At 41.8% G+C, this 26058-nt stretch overlaps 2 protein-coding genes across 7 annotated transcripts in view; both read right to left on the minus strand.

Moving 5' to 3' along the window:
* The window catches only part of LOC100667968 (L-lactate dehydrogenase C chain), a 52019-nt gene extending 42197 nt beyond the window's left edge, over positions 1-9822 (minus strand). Inside the window, exons 1-3 of one of the 6 annotated variants that reach the window (XM_064288356.1) lie at positions 8847-9822; positions 8627-8761; positions 2179-2296 (exon numbers count right to left, since the gene is read on the minus strand). In XM_064288356.1, coding sequence (XP_064144426.1) covers positions 2179-2296; positions 8627-8752 — 244 coding nt within the window. In that variant the 5' untranslated portion in view covers positions 8753-8761; positions 8847-9822. Of the gene's footprint in view, positions 1-2178; positions 2297-4409; positions 5693-7167 lie in introns of those variants that run through there. The other 5 variants (XM_064288357.1, XM_064288358.1, XR_010322455.1 and 2 more) reach the window with 5 other exon arrangements.
* Positions 9823-9946: 124 nt separating this feature from the next.
* LOC100668729 (L-lactate dehydrogenase A chain) lies at positions 9947-22338 on the minus strand. Its single transcript, XM_010592195.3, has 8 exons — positions 22209-22338; positions 19873-20022; positions 17922-18039; positions 15630-15803; positions 15033-15206; positions 14170-14287; positions 13087-13210; positions 9947-12414 (listed from the first exon to the last, which is right to left on the minus strand). The coding sequence occupies exons 2-8, from the start codon at positions 19996-19998 to the stop codon at positions 12250-12252; spliced, it is 999 nt and encodes a 332-aa protein (XP_010590497.1). The 5' UTR covers positions 19999-20022; positions 22209-22338; the 3' UTR covers positions 9947-12249.
* Between the last annotated feature and the right edge of the window lie 3720 nt (positions 22339-26058).

A 26058-nucleotide genomic window follows, 5' to 3' on the forward strand; every position in this document is an offset into this window, starting at 1 on the left:
GTGGTTATACCATTTTACATTCCCACCAGTAGTGTATAAGAGTTCCAATCTCTCCGCAGCCTCTCCAACATTTATTATTTTGTGTTTTTTGGATTAATGCCAGCCTTGTTGGAGTGAGATGGAATCTCATCATGGTTTTAATTTGCATTTCTCTAATGGCTAATGATCGAGAGAGCATTTTCTCATGTATCTGTTAGCTGCCTGAATATCTTCTTTAGTGAAGTGTGTGTTCATATCCTTTGCCCACTTCTTAATTGGGTTGTTTGTCTTTTTGTGGTTGAGTTTTGACAAAATCATATAGATTTTAGAGATCAGGCGCTGGTCGGAGATGTCATAGCTGAAAATTCTTTCCCAGTCTGTAGGTGGTCTTTTTACTCTTTTGGTGAAGTCTTTAGATGAGCATAGGTGTTTGATTTTTAGGAGCTCCCAGTTATCGGGTTTCTCTTCATCATTTTTGGTAATGTTTTGTATTCTGTTTATGCCTTGTATTAGGGCTCCTAAGGTTGTCCCTATTTTTTCTTCCATGATCTTTATCGTTTTAGTCTTTATGTTTAGGTCTTTGATCCACTTGGAGTTAGTTTTTGTGCTTGGTGTGAGGTATGCGTCCTGTTTCATTTTTTTGCAAATGGATATCCAGTTATGCCAGCATCATTTGTTAAAAAGACTATCTTTTCCCCAATTAACTGACACTGGGCCCTTGTCAAATATCAGGTGCTCATATGTGGATGGATTTATATCTGGGTTCTCAATTCTGTTCCACTGGTCTATGTGTCTGTTGTTGTACCAGTACCAGGCTGTTTTTACTACTGTGGCTGTATAGTAGGTTCTGAAATCAGGTAGAACCACCACCTGTTTTTGTAAATGAAAGTTTCATTGGAACATAGCCACGCTCACTCATTTACATATTGTTTTGGCTGCTTTGCATTACTGTAACAGTAGAGTTATAGTTAAGACAGAGAATACACAGTCTGCAAAACCTAAAATATTTATCATCTATTTACTGACCCCTGGTGTAGTCTTATCAGGATTCTAGATTTATGGGGCAATCTCCTATGAGACTCCCCAAATTAGGCACTGTCTCTAGTCTCCTAAGTCCTATGAAGCAGTGAAAACCAAAATTCAGGTTCACTAGGTTTGGCTAATGCTATCAGGGTGAAAACTAGCTACAGGGCTCCACCCAACTTTCTGATTACCTGCCTTCATTCAAGTGCTGGTTCCAAAAATGTCTTACTTTCTTAGTAGCTTATCAGCTCTTTAAGGATTAATATTTGTTTCTTTAATATTTTATGCAGAAGTTCTGTTGTTTACAGCAAGAGGACTGATCCAGGTACTTATCCTACTATATTACTAGAAACTGAAGGCTCAGCAATTTTTAAAAATATTTTAATACAGTAGCTCTTTTAACTTGGCTCTACTTACCTGATTCACCAGATTAACTGATAAAAAACATACTAAATTCCTAGGCACACTGAACACTCTCAAGTAGTAGCCTACTGTCTAGTATGTGTGTGTATGTCAACTCACTGGCTGCTGCATATGAAGAGCTATTCATGTTTGTACCCAGATGTATTTATGTCACTTGTATTTATTATTGATTATATAATAAAATATGATGTAAAACATTAAAATATAAGTGTGAAAGAAATGCACGGTAAAGATAAACACTACATTCAAAACTGAGGTTTGGGGGCAGGGAGATGTGAATAGATGTGTAACACACAGAATGCATTAACTGATTTGTTTGTTTTTGTTTTTTTTTTGCTGGGTGGCAGACACATTGATGTGTCTTAATCCCTTTTCACATGTCAAATATTCATATTGTAAAAACTACTTAAAAGTGCATATCCTTGGAAAAATACATAAGACAGAAAGACAAGTTTAAAAAGGATACAAAACTATATATATAATGTCAGTTATGTAAAAAACAAATGCATAGAAAAAGGATTTGAAATAAATATAGAAAACCACTAACAGAAGAGATATAAATTTTTCCTTATATTTTTCTGTATTTTCAAAGTTTTCCCCAAATTATAATAAAATGCTTTTAAAAAAAATATTAGCCTTTTAAACTATATACCCTATTGACAGTGGTGCTTTTAAATTAATATTTACTGATATCAGTTTAATAAAATTCATTATTTTTAAAGCTCTGAAAATAACTATAAAACTAAAATTAACCTTGTCCAGAGACAATCTTTGAAGTACTAAAGAAAAGGCTGCCATGCTGAAGATCCATCATTTCTCCCTTCAATTTGTCCGCTGCAACATCAACAAGGGCAAGTTCATCAGCCAAATCCTAAAATACATGAAAGCTCTGAATAAAATGTCTGGCAAGTGCTCCTACTTGAGTTTTAGGAGAATGAGAAGAATTTTTGTGTGCCTACTTTATAATCAAAGTAGTCTTATATTTTTAATAGAGAAATGATATAAAAATATTAGTTTTTGAACAGGTCTAGAGTGACCAGAAGCAGCTCTGGTGGCACAATGGTAAGAGCACTCAGCTGGCAACCAAAAGGCTGGCAGTTCAAACCTACCAGCTGCTCCGCAGGAGAAAGATAGGACAGTCTGCTACCATAAAGATTACAGACTTGGAAACCCTATGAGGCAGTTCTACTCTGTCCTGTAAGGTTGCTATGAGCCAGAAATGACTAGACAGCAACAGGTTTGGTTTTGGTTTAGAGTGACCAGAAGTCTAGGTAAATAATAGGCTGTATCAAAAATTTTAACTGTTTTGCTCTTATATAATTGTTAGAATATTTTAGAATTGGTTTTTTTCACTTAACAGTTTAAAACCAACAAAAAGTAATGAAATTCTTTCAAAGGATTTAATTATATTTAACCCTCAAGCCTAACTTCTGAGTTCACTGTAGGTGTTTTCAGTATACATCCTTATAGTAGATGTCTATTGTTCTTACCTGTCCAATATATCTTTTTCTAATAATAGAATTCCTCTTTTATTTGGGAACCCATTTCATGCGCTTTATGCAGTAGAGCTAATGTTGGTTCTCCAACCTATGGATCGTTGTTGTTATCGTCATCGTGTGCCATCAAGTCGATTCCAACTCACAGCAGCCCTATGTGACAGAGTAGAACTGGCCCACAGGGTTTCCTAGGCTGTAATCTTTACAGGAGCGGTGCCAGGTGTTTTCTCCCACTAAGCAGCTGATGGGTTTGAACTGCCAACCTTTCAGTTAGCAGCTGAGCGCTTAACCATTGTGTCACCAGGGCTTCTGAACCTAGGGGTAGATGGGCATATAACCAGACCCAGACAACTGTTGCATCTTTTCCTTCTGCCCGCAATAGTTAACTCACAAAGGGGTATGTGATCCAGGCATAACCAATAAGCACAATGTATATAAGGTTTGAAGGTGGAAGATGGGAGATTAGGTCTGTTTTCTTTGAAATTGTGAATGCTAAGAATGATATAAGACTCTAAGAACAAACTTACAGTCATCTCTACTACCACACAGAAAGACCCTGCCTGAGAATTAAGCCAGTACAGGAAATATAAACCAAAAGCAGCAAAAACTCTGTCTTGATATGTCTGAACTCCAGAATCCAGTAGTACCTGAAGTTCACTCACCTCTTAGATTTCCTAATTATATGAGCAACATATAGTCTCTTTTTTGCTTACTCTAATTTGAACTGGGCTGTCATCACATGTAACAGAGTATAAAATTATATTGAAGGAGTGCATTCCCTCAGATTCCAGTATCCAGATTTCAAAAATGAACAGTAAGGAAAGGGGGTCAAATGCCTACTCACTGCTGTTTTTTCTTAGATAAGGTACCGTTCGGCCTTTCCGAAAAACTGTACATTCTAAAATTTGCTACATTGTGTGCTACGTATCAGGAATGGGAAGAGGATAAGGAGGTTCATCCAGAAGAATCACGTAACGCTTCTCAGCTAACTGATAAGAAAACCAGATCATGTTGATGGATCCATTTTACATCAGTCTGTGTTCTCTCTCAGAGTCTGGTCCTAAAGACAGAAACCACTCTAAGCATTCCAGCAGAGGGAGTTTAATACAGGGAATTGGTTAAACAGATGTTGGAAAGCTGAAAGAGCAAAAACGGAACATTTGAGATAAGCCACAGGTAATAACTACAGTTAGAAGCTACCATTCTTAAGGCTGAGAGTACAAAGGGAGAGACTTGAAGAGGTGCTTCATGGAGCTAGACTCAGACCTCTAGGGGAGGCAGAACCCGGCTATTGCTGGTTTTTTCCTAAAGGGGCAAGATGTGGCTGACGTTGGGAGTTCCCAAAGAAGCTGAGGCTAGAACCAACTTCGGCCTTTGGGGCAAAAGGCTGCTGCTCACATGACAGTGACCAGAACATTAAGAAAACAGGAAGAAGCCACCATTCCCCTCCTCTTGCCTTCCAACTTCCTGCTAGTGCCCCCCGCCCCCTCCCCCGCCCCATCGGCAGAACCTAACGAAATGCTTAATGGAAAAAGAGAAACATTCTATGAAGAGACCCAGTGCCAGGATCACAAAACAGAGCATAGATAGCTGGATTTGGAGTTCAGTAACAATCATTTAATAACCAACACAGCCTGCTTTTAAATTATATTCCCAATTTGATTTATCTCCCTTTTCAACAGGTTACAATTCTCTTATCAAGGTCTTCCCAAATCCATTTACCATGTCTGTGGAAGACAAAGTTCAGATAATCCCTAAAAGCCTTTGTTTGTTTTTGGAAAGTTAGCTATATCTTTGTCACTTCTCAAATAGAATTCCAAACAGAGAGCCTGGGCTTGTTTAGTTTTCCAGAAATCTTGTAAAAATAATTATGAGTGTTCAAGGATCTTCTCTCCAGGGAGTGCCAGATTAACCATAGTAAGGTACAGAACAAGAGAATTAAGATCTAGGGAAAACTGTTGTGGCCACATTGCTCTGTACAGACAAGGAATTAGGCTGTATTGCTACCCAACTGCTAAAAGCTTGACTTGACCTTATAAACCATTTAAAGTGACCTGTCAATCAGGTATGCAGATACATGGTTCCCAATACAGCCCACAAGTTCCTTCAAGGCAACGAACAATATGAGCATGCATATTTTAATGTCCTTCATCAGTTTCCATTTATCCTATTGTTGTTGTTGTTGTTAGGTGCCCTAGAGTCAGTTCCAACTCATAGCAACCCTATGCACAACAGGACGAAACACTGCCTGGTCCTGCGCCATCCTTACAATCGTTGTTATGCTTGAGCCCATTGTTGCGGCCACTGTGTCAATCCACCTCGTTAAGGGTTTTCCTCTTTTCCGCTGACCCTGTACTTTGCCAAGCATGATATCCTTCTCCAGAGACTGATCCCTCCTGACAACATGTCACGTGTTGTCTGTCAGTTTGTCGTACTGTGGGGGCTTCCGTGTTGCTGTGATGCTGGAAGCTATGCCACCAGTATTCAGATGCCAGCAGGGTCACCCATGGAGGACAGGTTTCAGCTGAGCTTCCAGACTATGACAGGCTAGGAAGAAGGACCCGGCAGTCTACTGCTGAAAAGCATTAGCCAGTGAAAACCTTATGAATAGCAGCAGAACATTGTCTGATATAGTGCTAAAAGATGAGTTCCCCAGGTTGGAAGGCACTCAAAAGAGGACTGGGGAAGAGCTGCCTCCTCAAAGTAGAGTCGACCTTAATGACGTGGATGGAGTAAAGCTTTCGGGACCTTCATTTGCTGATGTGGCATGACTGAAAATGAGAAGAAACAGCTGTGAACATCCATTAATAATCGGAACCTGGAATGTACGAAGTATGAATCTAGAAACATTAGGAATCGTCAAAAATGAAATGGAACGCATAAACATCAATATCCTAGGCATTAGTGAACTGAAATGGACTGGTACTGGACATTTTGAATCCGACAATCATATAGTCTACTATGCTGGGAATGACAACTTGAAGAGGAATGGTGTTGCATTCATCGTCAAAAAGAACATTTCAAGATCTATTCTAAAGTACAATGCTGTCAGTGATAGGATAATATCCATACGCCTACAAGGAAGACCAGTTAATACGACTATTATTCAAATTTACGCACCAACCACTAGGACCAAAGATGATGAAATAGAAGATTTTTATCAGCTGCTGCAGTCTGAAATTGATGGAACATGCAATCAAGATGCATTGATAATTACTGGTGATTTTAATGCAAAAGTTGGAAACAAAGAAGAAGGATCAGTAGTTGGAAAATATGGCCTTGGTGATAGAAACAATGCCAGAGATCAAATGATAGAATTTTGCACGACCAGCAACTTCTCCATGGCAAATACCTTCTTTCACCAACATAAACGGCGACTATACACATAGACCTTGCCAGATGGAACACACAGAAATCAAATTGGCTGTATCTGTGGAATGAGACGATGGAAAAGCTCAATATCATCAGTCAGAACAAGGCGAGGGGCCGACTGTGGAACAGAGCATCAACTGCTCCTATGGAAGTTCAAGCTGAAACTGAAGAAAATCAGAGCAAGTCCACGAGAGCCAAAATATGACCTTGAGTACATCCCACCTGAATTTAGAGACCATCTGAAGAATAGATTTGACACACTGAACACCGGTGACCAAAGACCAGACAAGTTGTGGAGTGACATCAAGGACATCATACATGAAGAAAGCAAGAGGTCACTGAAAAGACAGGAAAGAAAGAAAAGACCAAGATGGATGTCGGAGGAGACTCTGAAACTTGTTCTCAAACATTGAGCAGCTAAAGCAAAAGGAAGAATTGATGAAGTAAAAGAACTGAAGATTTCAAAGGGCGAATCAAGAAGACAAAGTGAAGTAACTTATCCCATAATATATATCAATGTGACCTCAGACAAGGTCCTGAACTACTCTGCTTCACTTGGCTATTTGCCAGAGTACAACGGATTCTAGTGGAAAAAAAAACCAAAACCCAGTTGCTGCTGAGTAGATTCTGACTTATGGCTACCCCATGTGTTGCAGAGTAGAACCCCACTCCATAGTTTTCAAGGCTGGGACCTTTCAGAAGTATAATGCCTGGCCTTTCTTCTGAAAAGACTCTGGATGGATTCAAATCGCCAACTTTTCAGTTAGTACTGGAGCGCTTAACTGTTTGGACCACCCAGGGACTCCTAGAAAATAAATGGCTTCCAACAATTGGTTTTCTCCCACAATTATAGTTCTGAAATTTCATAATATACCTTAGAGTAGGCCTTTTTTGATTCACTGTGCTCAGCAATCAGTGACTCCTTTATATTTGCGAACTCATGTCCTTCAGTTTTAGAATTTTTGCTTTATTTCTTGAATAATTGTCTTCCCTCTCATTTCTTGCTGAAACATCAATTAATAAGTTGTTGGACCTCCTGATTGATCTTCTAATTTCATTTCTTTGCTCTACTATATTCCATCTTATTCTGAAAGTCTGCCTTCTAATAACCCAATGAGGGGTAACAGGGTTGGTGCATCACTGTTCAACACATAGACTTTCACTTAATCCTACTGCTTTTAATAAGATGCCTGTCCTCTACGAACCTGGGTGCTCTTGAGTTCAGAGTTGATCTGGTTCAATTTCTCCAAAGAATAAGTTCCTTCCCCCCACCTGCTGGGATGTGACAGAGGAGGTTGCCTAGTTGATAAGGGTGCAAAAGAGGACCCGGTGGTTTTCCTTACACAAACTTTCAACCAATCCTCCTATTTTCTGCCCCATCCCTCGCTTCTACCTTCTGAAGCATCTGGTACTTCCGCCCACTTCAAACACACACACACACACACCCTTCAACTCTGCTTGATGTTCCTATCACTAGAGGCTCTCTGGTTCAATTCTTCCTAAACTAAATGACCTCTTTTTGCAAGAGTAAGAGTCAACAGCCTAAATAAGGAGTCTTTAGAAGGAGATACGCTCCTGCTTTTAACTCCCTCTTACCCTAACCTTCAAAAGTACCTGGTACCTGATCCTTTTTTGGGTTCTGCCTCTGAAATCTGCTTGCTTCTTTTTGGATTTCTCTTTTGTGAGTACTTAAGTTTCAGTGTTATTGGCTCTGTTAAGTCAATTACCACTTGGGAATCTGATCTCCATCTTTCAAAATTATAGTGACATCTCTCAAACTGTTGTCTCCTCTTCTGGTTTCTTTTATTTGTGGGCTTATAATCCCCTTTCCCCCTTTATTCTTGTTTAATACATTTTGTTAAATGTCTTACAGATGTAAATATCTGGAAGGACATACACCAAATTGTTAACAAGGTCTACCTCTGGAAACAGAAATGAGAAAATAAAAGAACTCCCATTGCTGTTTGATCAAATTTGCTACTTTGTTTTACAATGAGCATGTACTACTTTTACAATTAAAAAATCTTAAGTATAAACCATTGAGAAATATGATTTTCACTCTACTTTCCAAGGACAAAAAGGTACATTCCCACAGGCCAGATTATAACATTATGAAAGTAATTTTTTAAATGTGCTTCTATGAATAAAGCTAAATATTCTAGCAATCCCTGACAGAGTAGATTCTAAATGTTCTTAAATTAGGTCAAAATCTGATGATAAGAAACATATTTGTCATATCAAGGGATTAACCCCGCAATCCTGAACCCATCAACATATACAAGACGTAAAAGTGCTTATTTGATTTTTAGCTACAGGATGGGCTTGTCACTTACCTTCAATAAGATACTAATAGCGCAAGCCATGCCTACGGCACCTATTCCAACTATGGTGACCTTACGCTGAGGGATCTTATCTTCCGCAATTAGATTCTCTATAAGCTGTTCCTTGACAGTTGACATTTTGAGAACCTGGTAGGGATAATGCAATTTTAGTGAATTCAAACTCTCTAAATTAATATCTCACAGCTACCACTCTGAAGACCTAAGGAACTACCTCTTGAGCTCCCAGAAAGTTGGGGCGCGGGTGAGGGAAAGTCAAAGACAGAATTTCCTGCTCAAGGCGGGGAGGCGGTAGAGAAAGGAGCAGCCTATCAGTGGTAGGGGTTGGGCGCTTACAGGCTGATTTTACTTCTCCCTGCCCCCAGTCACCATTTTCACCCCAGTACCAGATGCTCACAAACGTTTGCTTGGCACAACTCAGTACACACGGCAGAAAGCGCAATACACCGCCTTTAAGGAAGGAAGAAAAGCGGCACCAGAAAAAAAAAAAACAGTAAAAGCAGTTGAAGCGCGAAGCCCACCGACGGTTACACTTTCCACCCTGCCACGCACGTACGCACTCACGCCCTCACGCACCGCTCTCGTTCGTCACCACGCAAGCCCCGCCCCGGGCCTGCCTGGCGCCGGCGCATTGGCAAGCGCTTGGCAAACTCTCTACCTGAACCAAGTCTTTAATACGGCTGAGGTCAAATGTCGGTATCGTTTATGTGAATAACTGTAGGCTGGCCCTACGAGACTGCATCCTGGACTTTTGTTTCATTTCCCTCAGTTGACCTGGGACTGATTTTAGGACCCAGACTTCTTTGGTAACATCACCGCTACCCGGGTGCTTAGGGGGTCAGCCTCGAGGTCCTTGAGGGAGGAATTCTGGGCACGCCTTCTGTTCTCACAACGGTGTCTGTTCTCACAACGGTGCCAGCCCCGGGAAGCTCCCTTAGGGCATTTCTGACAAATCATAGTGAAGCAACAGTGGTTGGTTGAGGCGAGACTGAAGATGCGCAGCTAGCTGGGCAAGGGCCTCATCGCGGAGCGCCTGTCCGTGACCGACCTAACTGCTCTTTTTGAGACGGTCTGTTGAAGGGACCTGGGCCCTCAGGATGAAAAAGAATTAAAGGATGGGTTTAGGAATGACCCACCTGAGTTTGAGGAAAATACTTCTGGATGCGCTTATCACGTCCTTGCCCACGCATTTACTTGAAATTGTTTTGTTTTTAGTTATTAAGCTCTGTAACCTCTGGACTGAGTCCTAAAACCCTTAAAATTCGATTTCTCTTGGGTGAACATTGGGTAGTAGTGAAAATGAAAGGCCAAGTCTAGTTTTCTAACGGTGCTTTTTTTTTTATTGTACTTTAGATGAGGGTTTACAGAACTAGTTCTCATTGAACAGTTAGTACACAAAATGTTTTGTGACATCGGTTAACAACCCCACGACATGTCAACACTCTCCCTTCTCAATCATAGGTTCCCTATTACCAGCTTTCCTGTGCCCTCCTGCCTTCTGGTCCTTACCCCTGGGCTGGTATGCCTTTAGTTTCATTTTTTTATGGGCCTGTCTAATCTTTGGCTGAAGGGGGAACCTCAGGAATGATTTCATTACTAAGCGAAAAGTGTGTCCAGGGGCCACACTTTCTCCAGTCTTTGTCAGGCCAGGAAGTCTGATCTTTTTTTGTGAGTTAAGACTTTTGTTCTACATTTTTCTCCAGCTCTGTCTGGGACCCTCTGCCGTGAGCTCTGTCAGAGCAGTCAGTGGTGGTAGCTGGACACCATCTAGATATACTGGACTCGGTCTGGTGGAGGCTGTGGTAGATATAATCTGTTAGTCCTTTAGACTAATCTTTCCCTTGTATGTTTTGTTTTCTTCATTCTTCCTTACTCCTGAAGGGGTGAGACTAGTAGAGTATCTCAGATGGCCATTCACAGTCTTATAAGACCCCAGATGCTACTCACCAAAGTAGAATGTAGAACATTTTCTTTATAAACTGTTAACACCAGTTGAGCTAGATGTTCCCTAACACCATGGTCCCCACAGCCCTCAGCCCAGCAATTCAGTCCCTCAGGGAGTTTGTGTCTATGGAGCTTCCATGACCTTGCCTTGTACAGGTTGTGCTGGCTTCCCCAGTATTGTGTACTGTCTTAATCTTCACCAAAGTTACCACTTATTGTCTATTTAGTACTAGTTTTTCCATCTCTAAGGGTACTTTTTATACCAATAATTTATAATGCACAGAAGGCAACACAATCTCCTCCATAGTCTTTTGTCACACACTTGCTTTGAGCCCCTTCCAAATCCTAAAGGATAATCCATTTCCCATGATAAAGCCTGTGTTTTATGCATAGTTCAGGTCATTTACCCTGCTTAGAGCCCTTCAATGGCTTTCTATTACTTAGAATAAACTATTTTTACCACAACCTAAGGGAGGCCTTTGAGATCTGGACCTCTTACTCCTCCAACCTCGTCTCAAGTCACTCTCCCTTCTCACTACACTCCCCCTCCAACCAGCCTTTGGACAGCTTTTCCCTGGCTCAAAACTTTTTGTTGTTTCCTGTATCTGGAAAAGTCCTTGGGCCCTGCAAATGATTAAGGAAGCTGCCAACCAAAAGGTTGAAAGTTCAAGTCCACCCAGAGGCACCTTGTAATAAAGTCCTGGTGATCTACTTCCAAAAGATCAGCATTGAAAGCCCTACGGAGCACAGCTCTACTCTGATTCACATGCGGTTGCCATGAGTTGGAATCAGCTCAACAGCCACTGATACAGGTAGTTAACCTCTAGAAGTAAGGTTTTCAGGCCTGTATCAGGGTTATGGTTCTAGAAATGTTCTGAGGGAATCCAGTAAGAACCACCAAAACTAGCTTAAAACTTGAGTACCATTATGGTATGTGTTTCCAGTGGGCGAAGTTTCTTAAAAATCTGTTACCTGCAGTGGCAAAGTTCATTGCTGTGTTCAGTTGGCAAAAAATCTATTTTTTACATTTGTATATAGAATGTTCCCTACATGAATTGTAGGGTACCATACCAATAATATAATGAATAAACAGCAGCTTTGTGACTTTATATCTTAATGCAATAAATTAACAGAGTTGTCACTGTTCATGGTTTATTTGGTGTTTTAGTTGGTATGACAGCATTGTTTATCTGTAGATCTTTTTACATTACACGGCAATGTACACTACTCTGAAATAGCACACAAAATAAAATCCTTTAGAACAATTATGCACAAGACATGCAATATTGGATTTACACTTTGGAGCCCAGGATGTGACCGAGTGGGAAAAAAAACTGGGCATGTTGGGTGAAGGAACCAGTAACACACAGTAAACACATTCTTCTGGTTGGAAGGGCAGTTGCAGCATGCGCAACACTGGCAGCGATGTCTCAGAGGTGGTGAAGTATTTTATACCAACTATGGAGAACTACACAAGATTAAGTATTACCCACCATCAGGATACAGATGTAAGGTTTTATGTACCATTCTTATGTCTAACTTTAGGAAACTGGATATTTTTCCTAAGTCACAATTTTACTGCTTTAATCATAGACCAGGTAAAAAGGACAACACGGAAGCCCCCAACTAAAATCCTTTTATAGCCTAGACAGTGAAATGGTACAAGAGAAGGCTTAAAACTGCAGCTCTTTTTGGATCCCCCAGAGTGTATCTGCACTCTTCTTCAAACGGGACTCTTCTTCAGGGGTCAAGGTCACCTTCACAACGTCAGAGATTCCATTCTGTCCCAAGATACAAGGAACGCTAAGGAAGACGTCATCTTTAATTCCATAGAGACCCTGAGAGCAAAATGAGAATTATTTTACATTTTATCTGTATTCTGGGGTCTCCCAAGACTTTCATTCTCTCTAATATGAAGCCTATTTAATACAAGTTGGTAAGTAGAAAATCTTTTCCAGATTTTCAGCTATGACGTACTGAGCAGTATAAAAGACAGCCATTAAACTGGCAGCAAGATTTCCACTCTCAAAGAAAATCTGAGCTGTTGTCATTATCCACAGTACTTTCCAGTTTTTTGTTTTGTTTTTTATTCTTTAGGTGAAAGTTTACACCTCAAGTTAATTTCTCATTCAAAAATTTATATACATATTGTTTTGTGACACTGGCTGCAATGCCCACAAGTACTTTGCAGTTTTTATTGTGTAATACTTTTAGTAACTCTAACTTGAGTGTAAATTTTTTTTTTTCCCCCAAAAAAACTATCTCTTTTATAGTCTTCCACCCACCTCAACATAATTGAGGGAGTTTTTTTAGTCAACAGATTACCGAGTATCTATGTGCTACTGAACACTAACCCTAAAGTTCAACCATTTCTGCCCAAAGAAGAAAAGCGTGGGTGCATGAATTAATTTCACTAAATCAGTAGTTGAGGACGTGTATTAATCTGCTTTCTCAAAAGAGCCTTAAAAAAAAAAATCATGGCATTCAAATATATCACTACATAGACCTACCTTAATCATGGTGGAAATGGGATGTACCCGCCTAAGATTCTTCATTATACTTTCTGCCAAATCTGCCACAGACAGTCCAATGGCCCAGGAGGTATAGCCCTTCAGTTTGATCACCTCATAAGCACTGTAGGATAGACAAGGGCAACAAAAAGCGTGATTCTTAGAAATGTAATTTTTTCAATGTTTATAAAATTTTTTAAAATTTTATCTTACTACATTGATTACAATCTCCAGAACAATGTTTTTCCTGACTTTAATAATACTTTTAACATTTCCTCATTAACTATTGTATCGTATTTATAATTTACGCCTTTCTTGAATTCACTGATCAAGAATTCAAGTACCAGCAGACTAATAATTCTGACCGAACGCTATAGTTAGTTGACAACTATTGCCAATGTTTTAGTTCTTGTGTTGGGTGGTAGATTCACAGGTTTCATCGTTTAAAAAAAAAACTAATTAAACAAATAGGGCCTTGCATAGACCAATCATGAGAATGTGTCATTAACCAAGAATTATGATTCATTATGCAATTCTATAGACCTGAGGTCCACACATGAGCACATAGTTAACAGTAATTCCAAGTTGAAAGCCTTTTTATTTCAACAATTTCTAACAGTTGTATTATTTAAATTTTTAGTACCCTTAAGAATCTAGAAATTGCTTAAAACTTTCTAAGAATCTGAATAAGAAGCTAGCTGTATTCTATTCATAAAGCCTACAATAGGAACTTAGATTTAAAAGGCTTTATTCCTAACCAAATGAATATTATATGCTGTTGAAGACGGACTCACAAACACGGTGGACTGAATCTAGCTTGTTTTATCTTAATAGTTTACCATACAACCACAGATTTATCAGACTGTAAATTGAGAATTATGACAAAGAGATAGACTATAGCATTAATAACTGTCTTTAGTTTTTAGAATTTTTACTTGTTTCATAGTACCACTTTTAACAAAGCTTAAGAAAACAAGTTTTCTAAGAAAATATGCAAATGCAAATTGTATTACAGATTTTAATCTTGTAAATAAAAAGAATATATTTTAATCGAACATGTTGCCCAATTATGAGCTCTATTACCTTTCAACCACCTGTTTGTGAACCTCTTTCCACTGTTCCTTATCTGCATCAGTGCCTAATTCAGGGTGTAGGTGTTTCAGGGAGACACCAGCAACATTCACTCCACTCCAAACAGGCACTAAAAGAAATAGCACAGAACATACTTATTTCCACACAACAGCAGACTAATAATTCTATCCCCTGCCCCCCACTTTTCTTTTTAATTCTTGTCCATTTTTCAAATTCTCTTTTCTTATCTGGGAGGCTTACCTCTTTTGGTAGATGATCCAGACTACCTTTGTTCAAATTCTTAAAGTTTTCACTTTTAGATTAGATTTTCATTTCTTTAGATTATATAAAACTAAGAATTTTCATATACCCTAACCTGTTTTCCTAGACCTACTGGACATTTAATCTGTATAGATTTTAATTATAAAGACAGTATAAAAGACCACAAGGTGAATGTTCTTGGCATAGGAAATTTTACGAATTCTGCACAAATTGTAACATCTTTCCACTGTGATAGACAACAGAATTTTCTCTACAGGTTACATGCGCCCCAGTTGGATTAGCTAGCCTTCTCAGGGCTAGGTAGTTCAAGTCAAATATAAACGGCTATGATATTAAATGTTTGAGGTCATCCTAAGATGTTCACGGTAAAAAGTAAGAACTTTCATCCCTCTTCTCCCCTGCCATAAAATGTCATACAAAATAACTAAAATCTTAACAATTCATAGCATATAAGTATACCAAAAGGTAGATTTCTGTAGTACATTTTACCCTGAGGAATAAATACCTGACTTAGGACCTGATATAATAATAAACTTTCTGTCAATTTCTTACACAGTCTTTTTAAAAACCAAGGGAAAATAACTTATGCTTACCACTAGAGTCTCCGTGCTCCCCAAGGACCCAACCATGACAGCTCAATGGGTGAACTCCCAGCCTCTCCCCCATTAGGTAACGGAACCGTGCTGAATCCAGATTACAACCACTTCCGATAACACGGTTTTTCGGAAAGCCACTGATCTTCCAAGCCACATAGGTAAGGATATCCACTATGAAGAAAACATTCAGGCAGATACTAAATCAATCACTAGATAATGACTGGCTATAAGATATATGGCTTTGTATGAATCTTAATATACCAATCATGACTAATCAATATTTTTGTCAATCTTTAAGCCTCTATTCTATGTATAGCGTACCAAATCCATTATTTAGGAAATGTAATTTTATGAAAATAAACTGTGCATCAATTAAGAGTATGGCACATTACTCATGAACTCACTCCTTATCCAAGATCTTTGTAGGAAAGTAATTTTAAGTTTCAACTATGTTTAAAGGGATTATATCCCCGTTAATGTTTTTAAATAAACACAATAAATCGACTCTCAGGAGGGAATAAAAAATATGAATAAACATGCTTATACGGAATATAACATGCATTATCAGTTTCACTCTAGCAATTTAAGTCTCACCTGGATTAGAAACAATAAGCAACTTGCAGTTCGGGCTGTATTTTACAACGTTAGGAATGATGAATTTAAAGATATTCACGTTACGCTGGACCAAATTAAGACGGCTCTCTCCCTCTTGCTGACGTGCTCCAGCTGTGATAATAACCAGCTTGGAATGTGCAGTTACGTTATAGTCTAGAGAAAAAAGAAACAATGACCAGGTTAAGGCCTTGAAGCAAACTCTTTACCTAACTCTCAAAACTTTGTTCCGTAAGGTTCTTGTGTGGGTAGTTTTATCAGTGTTTTGTGTAAGTGGCAGACAAGTACCCCCACATTTGCCTTTCGCAGTTTTATCACTGTGGCCCCTTAAATGAAAGAATACGTCAACACCATCCTTGCTCTCTAGTTTCAGTCATATTGTGACTTCATGTAACTACAAATGGAGCTGGAAGGAATCAAGTTTGATTCTCATATCAATTCCTACCTACCCCCAAATTTTCTGCTACCAGAGCTCAGTGTTCATACTTTTCCAGACTATTTCTACTTAATTATGTAACTACTTCACATCAGCTCAGGTAGAGGCTCTTTTTTTTTTCTTAAAGCACAGGAGACTTTATATGTAACAAGCAAGTCTTTTTTTTTTTTAATTGTACTTTAGATGACGATTTACAGAACTAGCTTTTTATTCAACAGTTAATATACGTACGTATTGTTTTATGACATTGGATATGTCAACACTTCCTTCACAACCTTGGGTTTCCCATTACCAACTTTCCTGTCCCCTCCTGCCTTCTAGTCCTTGCCCCTGGGCTGGTGTGCCCATTTAGTCTCATTTTGTTTTATGGGCCTGTCTAATCTTTGGCTGAAGGGTGAACCTCAGGAGTGACTTCATTACTGAGCCAAAAGGGTATCTGGGGCCATACTCTCGGGATTTCCCCAGTCTCTGTCAGGCCAGTAAGTCTGATCTTTTTTTGGTGAGTTAGACTTTTGTTCTGCATTCTTCTCCAGCTCTGTCCGGTACCCTCTATTGTGATTTCTCTGTTAGAGCGGTCAGTGGTGATAGCCGGGCACCACCTAGTTGTACTGGACTCAGTCTGGTAGAGGCCGTGATAGTTGTGGTCTGTTAGTCCTCTGGACTAATATTTCCCTTGTGTCTTTAGTTTTCTTCATTCTCTCTTGCTCCCGAAGGGGTGAGACCAGGAGAGTATCTTAGATGGCCACTCACAGGCTTTTAAAACCCCAGACACTACTCACCAAAGTACAATATAGAACGTATTCTCTATAAACTATGTTATGCCAACTGAGCTAGATGTTCCCCAAGAACTTGGTCCCACAGCCTTTAGCCCAGTAAACTGGTCCCTCGGGGAGTCTGGATGAGTCTGTGGAGCTTCCATGATCGTTAACAAGCAAGTCTTCTTTCTAGATACCCTGTGGCACAGGATGGCTAACGTAGGATAACAACGATGAAGGGAGTCACCTATCCAATAACAGGCCAATGATTTTCAAGTATCGAAACAGACCTTATTATGGAGGCTGGATGAACCCCAAAAACTATTGCCCTGAGATAATCTTTAAACCTCAAACCGAAAATATTCCCTGAAGTCTTCTTAAAAGCAAACAACAGTTTGGCTTAACTAGTAAAAAAAAGTCTGCCTTGAGCACTATGCTCTTTTAAGAGCTGTCAAATTGACAACAGCAACTCAAAAGACAAGACAGGAACCTCAGGGGACAGTGAGTTTGCTAATGAGGGAGGAACAACTCAGAAAAGGAGGGTGAGAATGGTTGTGCAACTCAAAGAATGTCACTCAATTGTACATGTAGAAACTGTTGAAATGGTACATGTTTTGCTGTGTATATTCTCAACAACAATAAGTAAATTTACAGGGGAAAAATGCTATTTGGGTCTGTTTCCAGGCTTCCTGGCTTTTAAGTGCGAAATGGTCAAGCCAAAAATATCTGCTAAACAGGCTCATTGACCCTACTTTCACACTTGAGTTAGTGTGTAAAAAGAAGTGGAGGCTAAGTATGTTTAGTTTAAGTAACAGAAGCAATGTGGTTAAACATGGACAGCTTTGCAGCTTTACTAACTACATCCTAATTTAGATGTTTCCATGTCATGGACAAATTGGACCTCCATTTAAAACCACTTACAAGATATCAAAACTTTGATAACCATAGATACCAATGCCAAATTATTCCAAGGCTCTCCTATCCCACATAAAAAAAAAATCTTTAAAGAGCTAGTATTTCAAGCCTGATGAAGAAGTAAGTCTAACAGAAACTATAATATAAACTTGTTGAATTGAAATCAACCTTTGCTAGAGACAATTTTTGGTGTTCTAAGGAAAAGGCTGCCGTGTTGGAGATCCATCATCTCTCCCTTCAGTTTGTCTTCTATGACATCCACAAGAGCGAGTTCATCGGCCAAGTCCTAAAAGACAATTTTTTTTAAAAAATAATTTTTATTGTGCTTTAAGTAAACATTTACAAATCAAGTCAGTCTCTCATACAAAAACCTATATATACCTTGCTATACACTCCCAATTACTAAAGACACACAATTTTTAAGTTAAATGGGAAATTGTGACTTGCAGATTTTTAGAAGGGCATGTGACTGTATCTCTGGCATAGAAGAGCTCCTGCTGCTTTATTAGCTCATCAGGATATACTTAAAAGTAGAGGCAGGCCCCTATTTAAAAACTGGACTCACAGATGATCCACATATAGGAGACACTGACCCCCTCTCACTGGAACCTCTGCAGAAGCTCCACCACTGCCGCTTCCACCACTGGAAGCAGAACACTGACTTGCAGTTGTTAGAATAACTTCTAATTATGTTAAGTTGCTCTATTTATCCTCTCAAATTCAGTTTTACACGTTGATTTTAGGTTGCTATTCATTAAATGGGTGATACTGACCAGTATCAAGACTTGGAATTAAAAAGTGATATTTTGGATCATTCCCTGGTTATATTCCACCTCACAGCAACCCTATGGTTTCCAAGGAATGGCTGGTGGATTTGAACTGCCAGCCTTTTGGTTAGCAGCCGAGCTCACAACCACTGTGCCACCAGGGTTCCCGTTTGACTCATAGGGTCGCTATGAATTGGAATTGACTTGACAGTAACTAAGTTTTTGTTTTGTTTTGCCTGATTATGCTTTCCATATATGAACCAACACTAATAGTTTTACATAGAGAGAGATTTGGGCATTGCATAGTACTGGCAAAAAATATTCTTGGAGTTGAACCTATGTCAGTTCATAAGTGTATCTCAGATGAGAAGTACCAACAAAAGATTTAGTATAAATGAGATATGGACTGTCATCACAGAGATTATACTGGCTGCATAAAAAAAAAAAAATTTTTTTTTTGGGCTGCATATCTACCCCTAAATCATCTACAATATAATGAGTCCCCTGGCAGTTAACTCTTTTTACCCACACCTGAGTTAGAGGTCACTGCAGAAAAAGACCTCAGTTTATAGGTGTGGGAGAATTACTTCAATGGGAAAACAGATGCCCTCCTTGTATGATCCAGTGGGAATAAATAAGAGTTTTTGTATTATATGGCTTCTCCTAAAAATATATACATAGCAACTTGTTTTGTTATAAGACCTCCGCGTAGCTCATTTTTGCCTTCAATTCCTGCTCACTTCACTCCATTTCGGTTCAGACCGAGAATGCTTTTAGGAGCTTCAAATCTGAACTTAAGATTGTGACCTCCCTCAATTTCTTTTTGAAATAAACCAGGTGTGAATACTGTAAAAAGCATTCTTCATTCGAAAGTTCTCCTTTTCTAATTAAATTGTAACTCCATAATTGGTTTAAAAAAAAAAAAATTGTTATCCAAGGAGGGACAACGGGGGTTTGGGGTGGGAGAAGACTTAAGATTTCCCACATTCAGTATGATTTTTATTTTACTATATGTATGTATTATTTTCAATTCAAAAATTACTTTAAAAGAGGTTTAGCTCCTTTAAAGTATGGGTTCTCCCTTTTCATCTGTAAGCAGTACATATTAACACAGGACAGCAAATTCAAGGAACTGGGCCTCTAGATAAATAACCTTTTATACTTGTTAAGTTCAGATACTTTTTGTACAGCATCATGTTTTAAAACTTAGTTTCACATACAGCTTCTGGAATGATTTCAAGAATTGAAATATTTTTTATATACAATATGATGATGTAATTCTTGGTAGTGGGGTGGGGAAAGGAGAGGAATCAAGATATCTTTGGCTTCTAGAGTGATGGGCTCTCACTTACCCTCATTAAGATACTGACGGCACAGGCCATGCCAACAGCACCAACCCCAACAACTGTAATCTTATTCTGGGGGGTCTGTTCTTCCTTAAGAAGATTGTGAATCAGCTGATCCTTGAGAGTTGCCATACTGGTTTTGGAAGAGGAAGGAACCTATAAGAGAAAAACATGGAGTATCACTGCACCCTCTTTAATGCTTTATTAACCAACAGCTATTCTGAAAAAGTTTTTTGGGGGGTATCTGCCACCAAAAATCACAAAGGGGCGATTAAAACAAGAAAAAGGCATAAAAGTGGTCAAAGGAGAGTTAAAAGGTTTAATATTAGGGTCTGATTTGGCCAGGATCATGGTGTGAAGAACCTCACCTTGGCGTGGAAAAATAATATCGACGTTTCGGTGTAAGTATAGCCTCCTGACGGCTTACTCATCTTGGTTTATTAACCCCAGGTGGGGCTAGCCTAGCCTCAGCCAAGATCACTGTGAGCTGCCCTCCCAGCTCTACCCCAGCTACCAAGGCCTCTTAGAGCAAGTACACTGCCAAGCCCCTAAAGTAAGAACCAGATACACACGAAGAAAACGCCATTAACCGCCACAAAGCATGTCCTAGATGCAAGGGGCCGTGTAATGACTTCTGCGCCTGCGTGCTCACTTCCTCCTCCCCTCCCCGCCCTGTAAAGCTGCTGTGGGGTTCTACACCAGGCCCAGGTCCAGAAGATTCGCTGCCGCTAAGAAACCTGCGCGCCTGCGCATTTCAGTGCGCTAGGGTTGGGTTAGGGGGCGGAGCGTACAGTCTAGTGGCCGCTGGGCACTGAGAGGTGCGCAGCGGGCCTCGCCTGGCAAGCAAAGGGCAATCGGGAGCCATCCTGCTCTCTGGGTCAGAGAAAGCGAGCTAGGAGTCAGACTTTAGACTTAACCAGTGACCCGGAGCAGACACGAGCAACGTGAAGCCTGGCTGACAACCCCCCTGGCCGGGCACGCAGCCAGAGCCAGGCTTTAAAACGCGATACCAGGAACCAGGGGCCTATGTTAACCAACCGGAGGGAGGCGCCTCGTGCGGCTTCTGCCGTGATCCCTGTTGCAACGGCATAAGGCCCGGAATGAGGAAATTTTGTCAGCACAGGAAGTGAAGAAATAGCTGCAGAGGGCCTAAGGCCTGGTGTTTAAGGTAATAGCTACTTTGTGGAGACCTAGACTTCCAGAGCCAGGAAGGGGGCCTTCGCCTCTGCTGATTCCAACTGCACTGCACTCACTGGACTGAAATGTCATAGGTTGCATCCCGAAAGGGCTACATCTAGTCCTGACACCGTTCCAAAGGGCAAAAATATCCCGGAGGACCTCTAGGCAGGCAGCCCAGAGCCACTAAGCCAGAATCGGGTCTCTCCTTACAAATCACTGCTATTTCTAGACAGCCTTGTAAGGTTTCTGCAGCCTGGCAGGGGGAAGGAAGACGTTCTTCCAGTAGAGACCCCTGGCTTCACCAAAACCTCAGCCCTGGCCTCCAGCGCCCCATTCAATGTAGAGGCTGGAGTGAGGGGTAGAGGAACATCTAGTGGAGGAAGCCCTGCAGTACGAGGGTCTACTCCCCACCTCTACGCCCTTTCACTGTGACTTTAGATATGCCCTAAACCCTCCCCGAGCTCTATCTAGATCTCCCCATTTGTCAAAAAAGGATCCTACTCTCAAGGCTTAGGTGCCAGTGGGCTGGAAGCCTATCTGCTTCATCTTTGCATGCACCGCGTCTAGCACAGCGCATCAATACCCTAGCAGCTGTTTAATGCCATTTGATCAAAAAAGCGCCCTGTAATCTGCAGGCAGCAGCCGCCCCCATGGTGCCCACCACTAGAGCATTCCAGGGGAAAATGGAACCCGCGCGACGCCCAATGGCTTTCCGGCTGCCAGGAACCCGCCCCGGGCATGCTGAGGCTTTTTCGACTCCACGGGCTCCGGGAACTGGATCTCGAGTTCTGCCCGTTCACTGATTTTCCCCACCCTTTAAATCTCTTGGAGGAGCTCTGCCATCTCCTTGTCCTTCCGCATCCACGTGGGCTTTAAACCCAGAATGGGAGGCCACCTCCTCGGTTTTCCGGCCCGGCCAGACACCCCGGTACCCCCTTAGGGCAAAAGCAGAACGCCGCGAGCTCCGAGCCCACGCATGGCGTGCGCCACCGCCCAGGTTTCCGGACACAGCGTCTGGGAAGCGGCGCCTACACCCTCCAAGAGCAGGGTCCCCCTCGCAGGCTGCGGCGCCCATGCAGTGCCGCGCACGCCCAACTAGCTTGGCCCCAGGCAACTCGCTCTCCCGTTCCCTCCGGCGCAGTGCGCACCGGGCCCGACCCTACCGGGACTGCACGTCGGGAGGGCGTCGGCCGCGCGGGGAGGTGATATCCTGACTCGGCAGCAGCAGCTCCAGGACTCGCAGCAGAGCGCGGGATGGGCCTTAAATGGCACCGGGAGGCTGACGTCAGGGGGGGAGCCGAGCGGACGTGCGGGAACCCACGTGTGGGCTGGGCTGGGGGCGGGCGCCGAGTCGGGCGGGGCAGTCTAGAGGCCCCGGCGGCGCGCGCAGCCCGACGGTGGGCAGGCTGACGGACCAGCGTACGTCCGGACGTCTGAGCCGCTGCCCAGAGCATCGTGGCCCTCCTGCAGCCCCAGAACCCCGGGCGGAATCAGGCTGACCCTCAGTTTCCTCTTCTGTAACGAGTGGAGGATACTTTCAGGAAAGGCTTGATTTGTATCCCCACCGCTGTTTCCCACTGCCCACGATAGCTGTTGCTACATAATAGGCATCCGAGAAATATGTGTCGAAAGAAGGAAAACTCATAGCGCAGTGTCAGTCTGTACTTCTTCCTTTTTTTTTCCAGTCTGTACTTCTTGCCTAAGTCCAGCGATCTCCAAAACTTGATGGTGTTCACTGACGCTTTTTCACCTGTTGTTAAACCTTCCAAATTAGGCCTTGACCTCTCCCACCAGGTGGCTCAGGTATAAATGACTTCCATGTCTGCACTCCCTACTGTTGCATCTTGGGTTTCAGCCGCACCCAAGAACTGCTGGGATTTGTTTTTTGAACATAACTGGTTATATTTACTTCCGGGCCTTTGCTCATTCTGGTTCATTTGCCTTCCCCTCTAGCCTCCATCTCTGCTTCTTTAATAGTCCCCGTCTTCCCATAAGTCCCTTTCTCCCTCTTACATCCACAGAGTTGGCACCTCCTCTCTACTCCCCCCACACTGGTCTGTATATCCTTCAAACCGGTTTGCATTAGAGGTGTGAGTGTGGCTCTGTTCCCTTACCAAACAGTGAGCCTCTCAAGGGCATGTATGTACCTACTTCCTCCCTGTACCTCCAGTACCCAGCTCAGCGCCCAGCTCTGAGAGATACCTACAACTGTGGGTTTCATGGCTTTAAAGGGAAAATAATAGCAAGGGCATCTCTCTAGCACATCCTAACAGTTTTCCCATTACTCGGGAGCCTAAGCCCTCAGCCTCAAGTAAACACGCAGGCAGAACTGAGAGAGCCGCAGGTTCTCCAGCACCCCTCAGGGCAGAGCAGATTGCAACAGTGTCTTCTGTTCCTCAGTCTTTGCAACCATGTCTCGACTCAGTCAGGGCTGGGCTCCTGCCTACTTATCAAATGTGACCACAAGTGTGACCTGCTCAGGCAAGGGCAGAGGGCAGACAACGGAAGTTAGACCAGAGAGACAGGTAACTCCCAGAGGAAAGGAAAGTTGGTCGCATAGATTACCTCTGGAAATAGTCCAGGTGGAAAATCTCCACTCTCCTAAATTAAGGCACCTGACAACAGCTTACTCCAAACACAGCTTCCTTCTTCTTATTCAGAACCACAGCATCTATCTGCTTCCACAAACATGGAAAAAAAAAAAAAAGTACCATTTATTAAGCACCTACTACATTTAAAAAAAAAATTTTTTTTTATGTGTCCAGCAGCAAGCTAGACAATTTCCATACTCATCTTCGTTTTAATTTTTGGGGGTAGGTATAATCATCCCCATTTTTCAGATAAGAAAACCAAGGCTCAGAGAGGTCAGTAATTTTGCCAACGTTGTGCAACTAACAAGTTACAAGCTGGGATTTTAACCCAGAGATGACTGACTCCAAAGCCTATGATTTTCTCTCTTCAGGATTTTGTCCATGTGAAGGGCAAAAAATACCTACGGGGCTCAAGCCAGTCCCAGGCTCAGAAAGTTCAAATTTTAGTGAGAAGCAGGGGTCTCAGTCAGTTAGTTAAGCCAAGCAGCAGAATTTCTGTACTAAAGCCAAAGCAGAAGGTGGGCTCAGTGAAATGGGTCAGGGAATACTGTATCAGAGGGCAGAGCAGACATCTCAATTCAGACCAAGTGTTTTTTGGGGGGTGATCTCTTTAAAAGGGAAAATCCCACAAAGACATGGTTTGTCAAAGGCACTGGCTGGCCTCAGAGAATGGGCATACTCAGCACCCACCGTAAGCTTTTCCTGAAATGGGCCTCGCTATAGGGTGCTGTCCACCCAAAACACAGTGCTGAGTCATTCCTTCATTCGGTAAGTATTTGTTACACTCATCCTCAAGAACTTTCAATGGTTCCTCATTGAGTCCAGAATAAAATCCAAACTTCTTGGAAAGGCACACGAGGAGCTCTGTGATCCAGTGCCCACATCACCTCTCTGACCTTATCTCTTATTTTCCTTTATGCGTCCTACATGCTAGTCCCAGAGGCTACTTACCACCTTCCCCGATTCCCACTTCCGGAAACCCTGGTGGCATGGTTGGTTAAGTGCTACAGCTGCTAACCAAGAGGTTGGTAGTTTGATTCCTCCAGGCGCTCCTTGGAAACTCTGTGGGGCTTTTCTACTCTGTCCTATAGGGTCGCTAGAAGTCGGAATCGACTCGACCACACTGGGTTTGGTTTTTGGTTTATCCCACTTCCAGCCTTCCACTGAGGCAGGTCCTTCAATCCCCCTTGCCCACCATCCCCACCACTCCCATCCAAGCCCTACATATTCATAGATCAAATGTTCCTTGGGCTTTATGCAACATTCTTATTGCTGTAGATCTTTTTCTCTCCCTAGACTGTAAGCTCCTAGTGGACAGAAACTTCCTTACTCATCTCTGTATCCCCAGTTCATACATTTACTTAATAAATGTATTTTAAGTGAAATGCATACTATATAAAGGCCACTATGCTGAGGATACGAAAATGAATAAGTCAAATTTATAAGCCTACAAAGAGTTTACCCTTTAGTGGGGAAGATCAAGAAAATCCCTCTCAATAGTTAAAATGCAAGATAGAATGTAACACTACCACAAAAGAGGTAGCGAGAAGTGGTCTAGTGTCCAGAGGAGAGGTCCTTTGGCAAAGATACCAGAGAAGGCTTCCATGAAGAAGTAGGGTCTGAGCTAGGGCTAGAAAAATATTCCAGTTGGTGAAGTTCAGGCACTACAAAACAGAACACAGCATGAGTAAATGCGTGGAGGTAGGAAAGTACAAGGCATGTCTACTGAATATTTAGCCTTAAATGCCAGGCTAAAAAATTTGGGCTTTTTTGGTGGTCAGTGGAAGTCAATGAAGTTTTTGGAGAATGGAAGAGAAAGAGTGAAAGCAAGGTGGATGAGAAGCTGCAGAAAGAAGGGCACCTCGTTTTGTAATAATACAATGACATGAAGCTCAGAACAGATACAGATCCAACCACATCTGTACAGAACATACACTTCTCTGACACAACACAGCAGAGCCCCACAGCCCCTCTGAAAACTCACTGACAGCCTGGCTTTTTTTACCTTTTCCATGGTTGCAAAGCTGATGACTTTCCTGAGTTGCAGGACCCAAGATGCAGATGACCTCATTGACCAATGTCCCTGACAAACCAGGCCCTGCTGTGTACGTGCCAAAGTAGAGGCTCCTGTCTCTGACAAGAGAACAGGCAGCAGCCTCTGGGAAACTGCTTCATGTCATTCCTCCAATCCCATCCATCACTCAGGTGGGAGTGAAAGCCAGAAGACTCCACCCCAACTCCTCAAGTTCTCCTGGGTGACATCTCTTCTGGTACCCTGATGCCATTCTTCCTCTCCTCCTTCTCGTCTCCTCCAGGCTGGGCTCATCCTCTGCACTGGATCCTGCCTCTATTTCCCTTTTTTTACTTGGACTGTCATTCTGTTTTTTTACTTGAATTCATTCCTCCCATAATTCACTAACAG

The sequence above is a fragment of the Loxodonta africana genome, chromosome 7, assembly GCF_030014295.1.
Source record: "Loxodonta africana isolate mLoxAfr1 chromosome 7, mLoxAfr1.hap2, whole genome shotgun sequence".
NCBI lineage: Eukaryota > Metazoa > Chordata > Mammalia > Proboscidea > Elephantidae > Loxodonta > Loxodonta africana.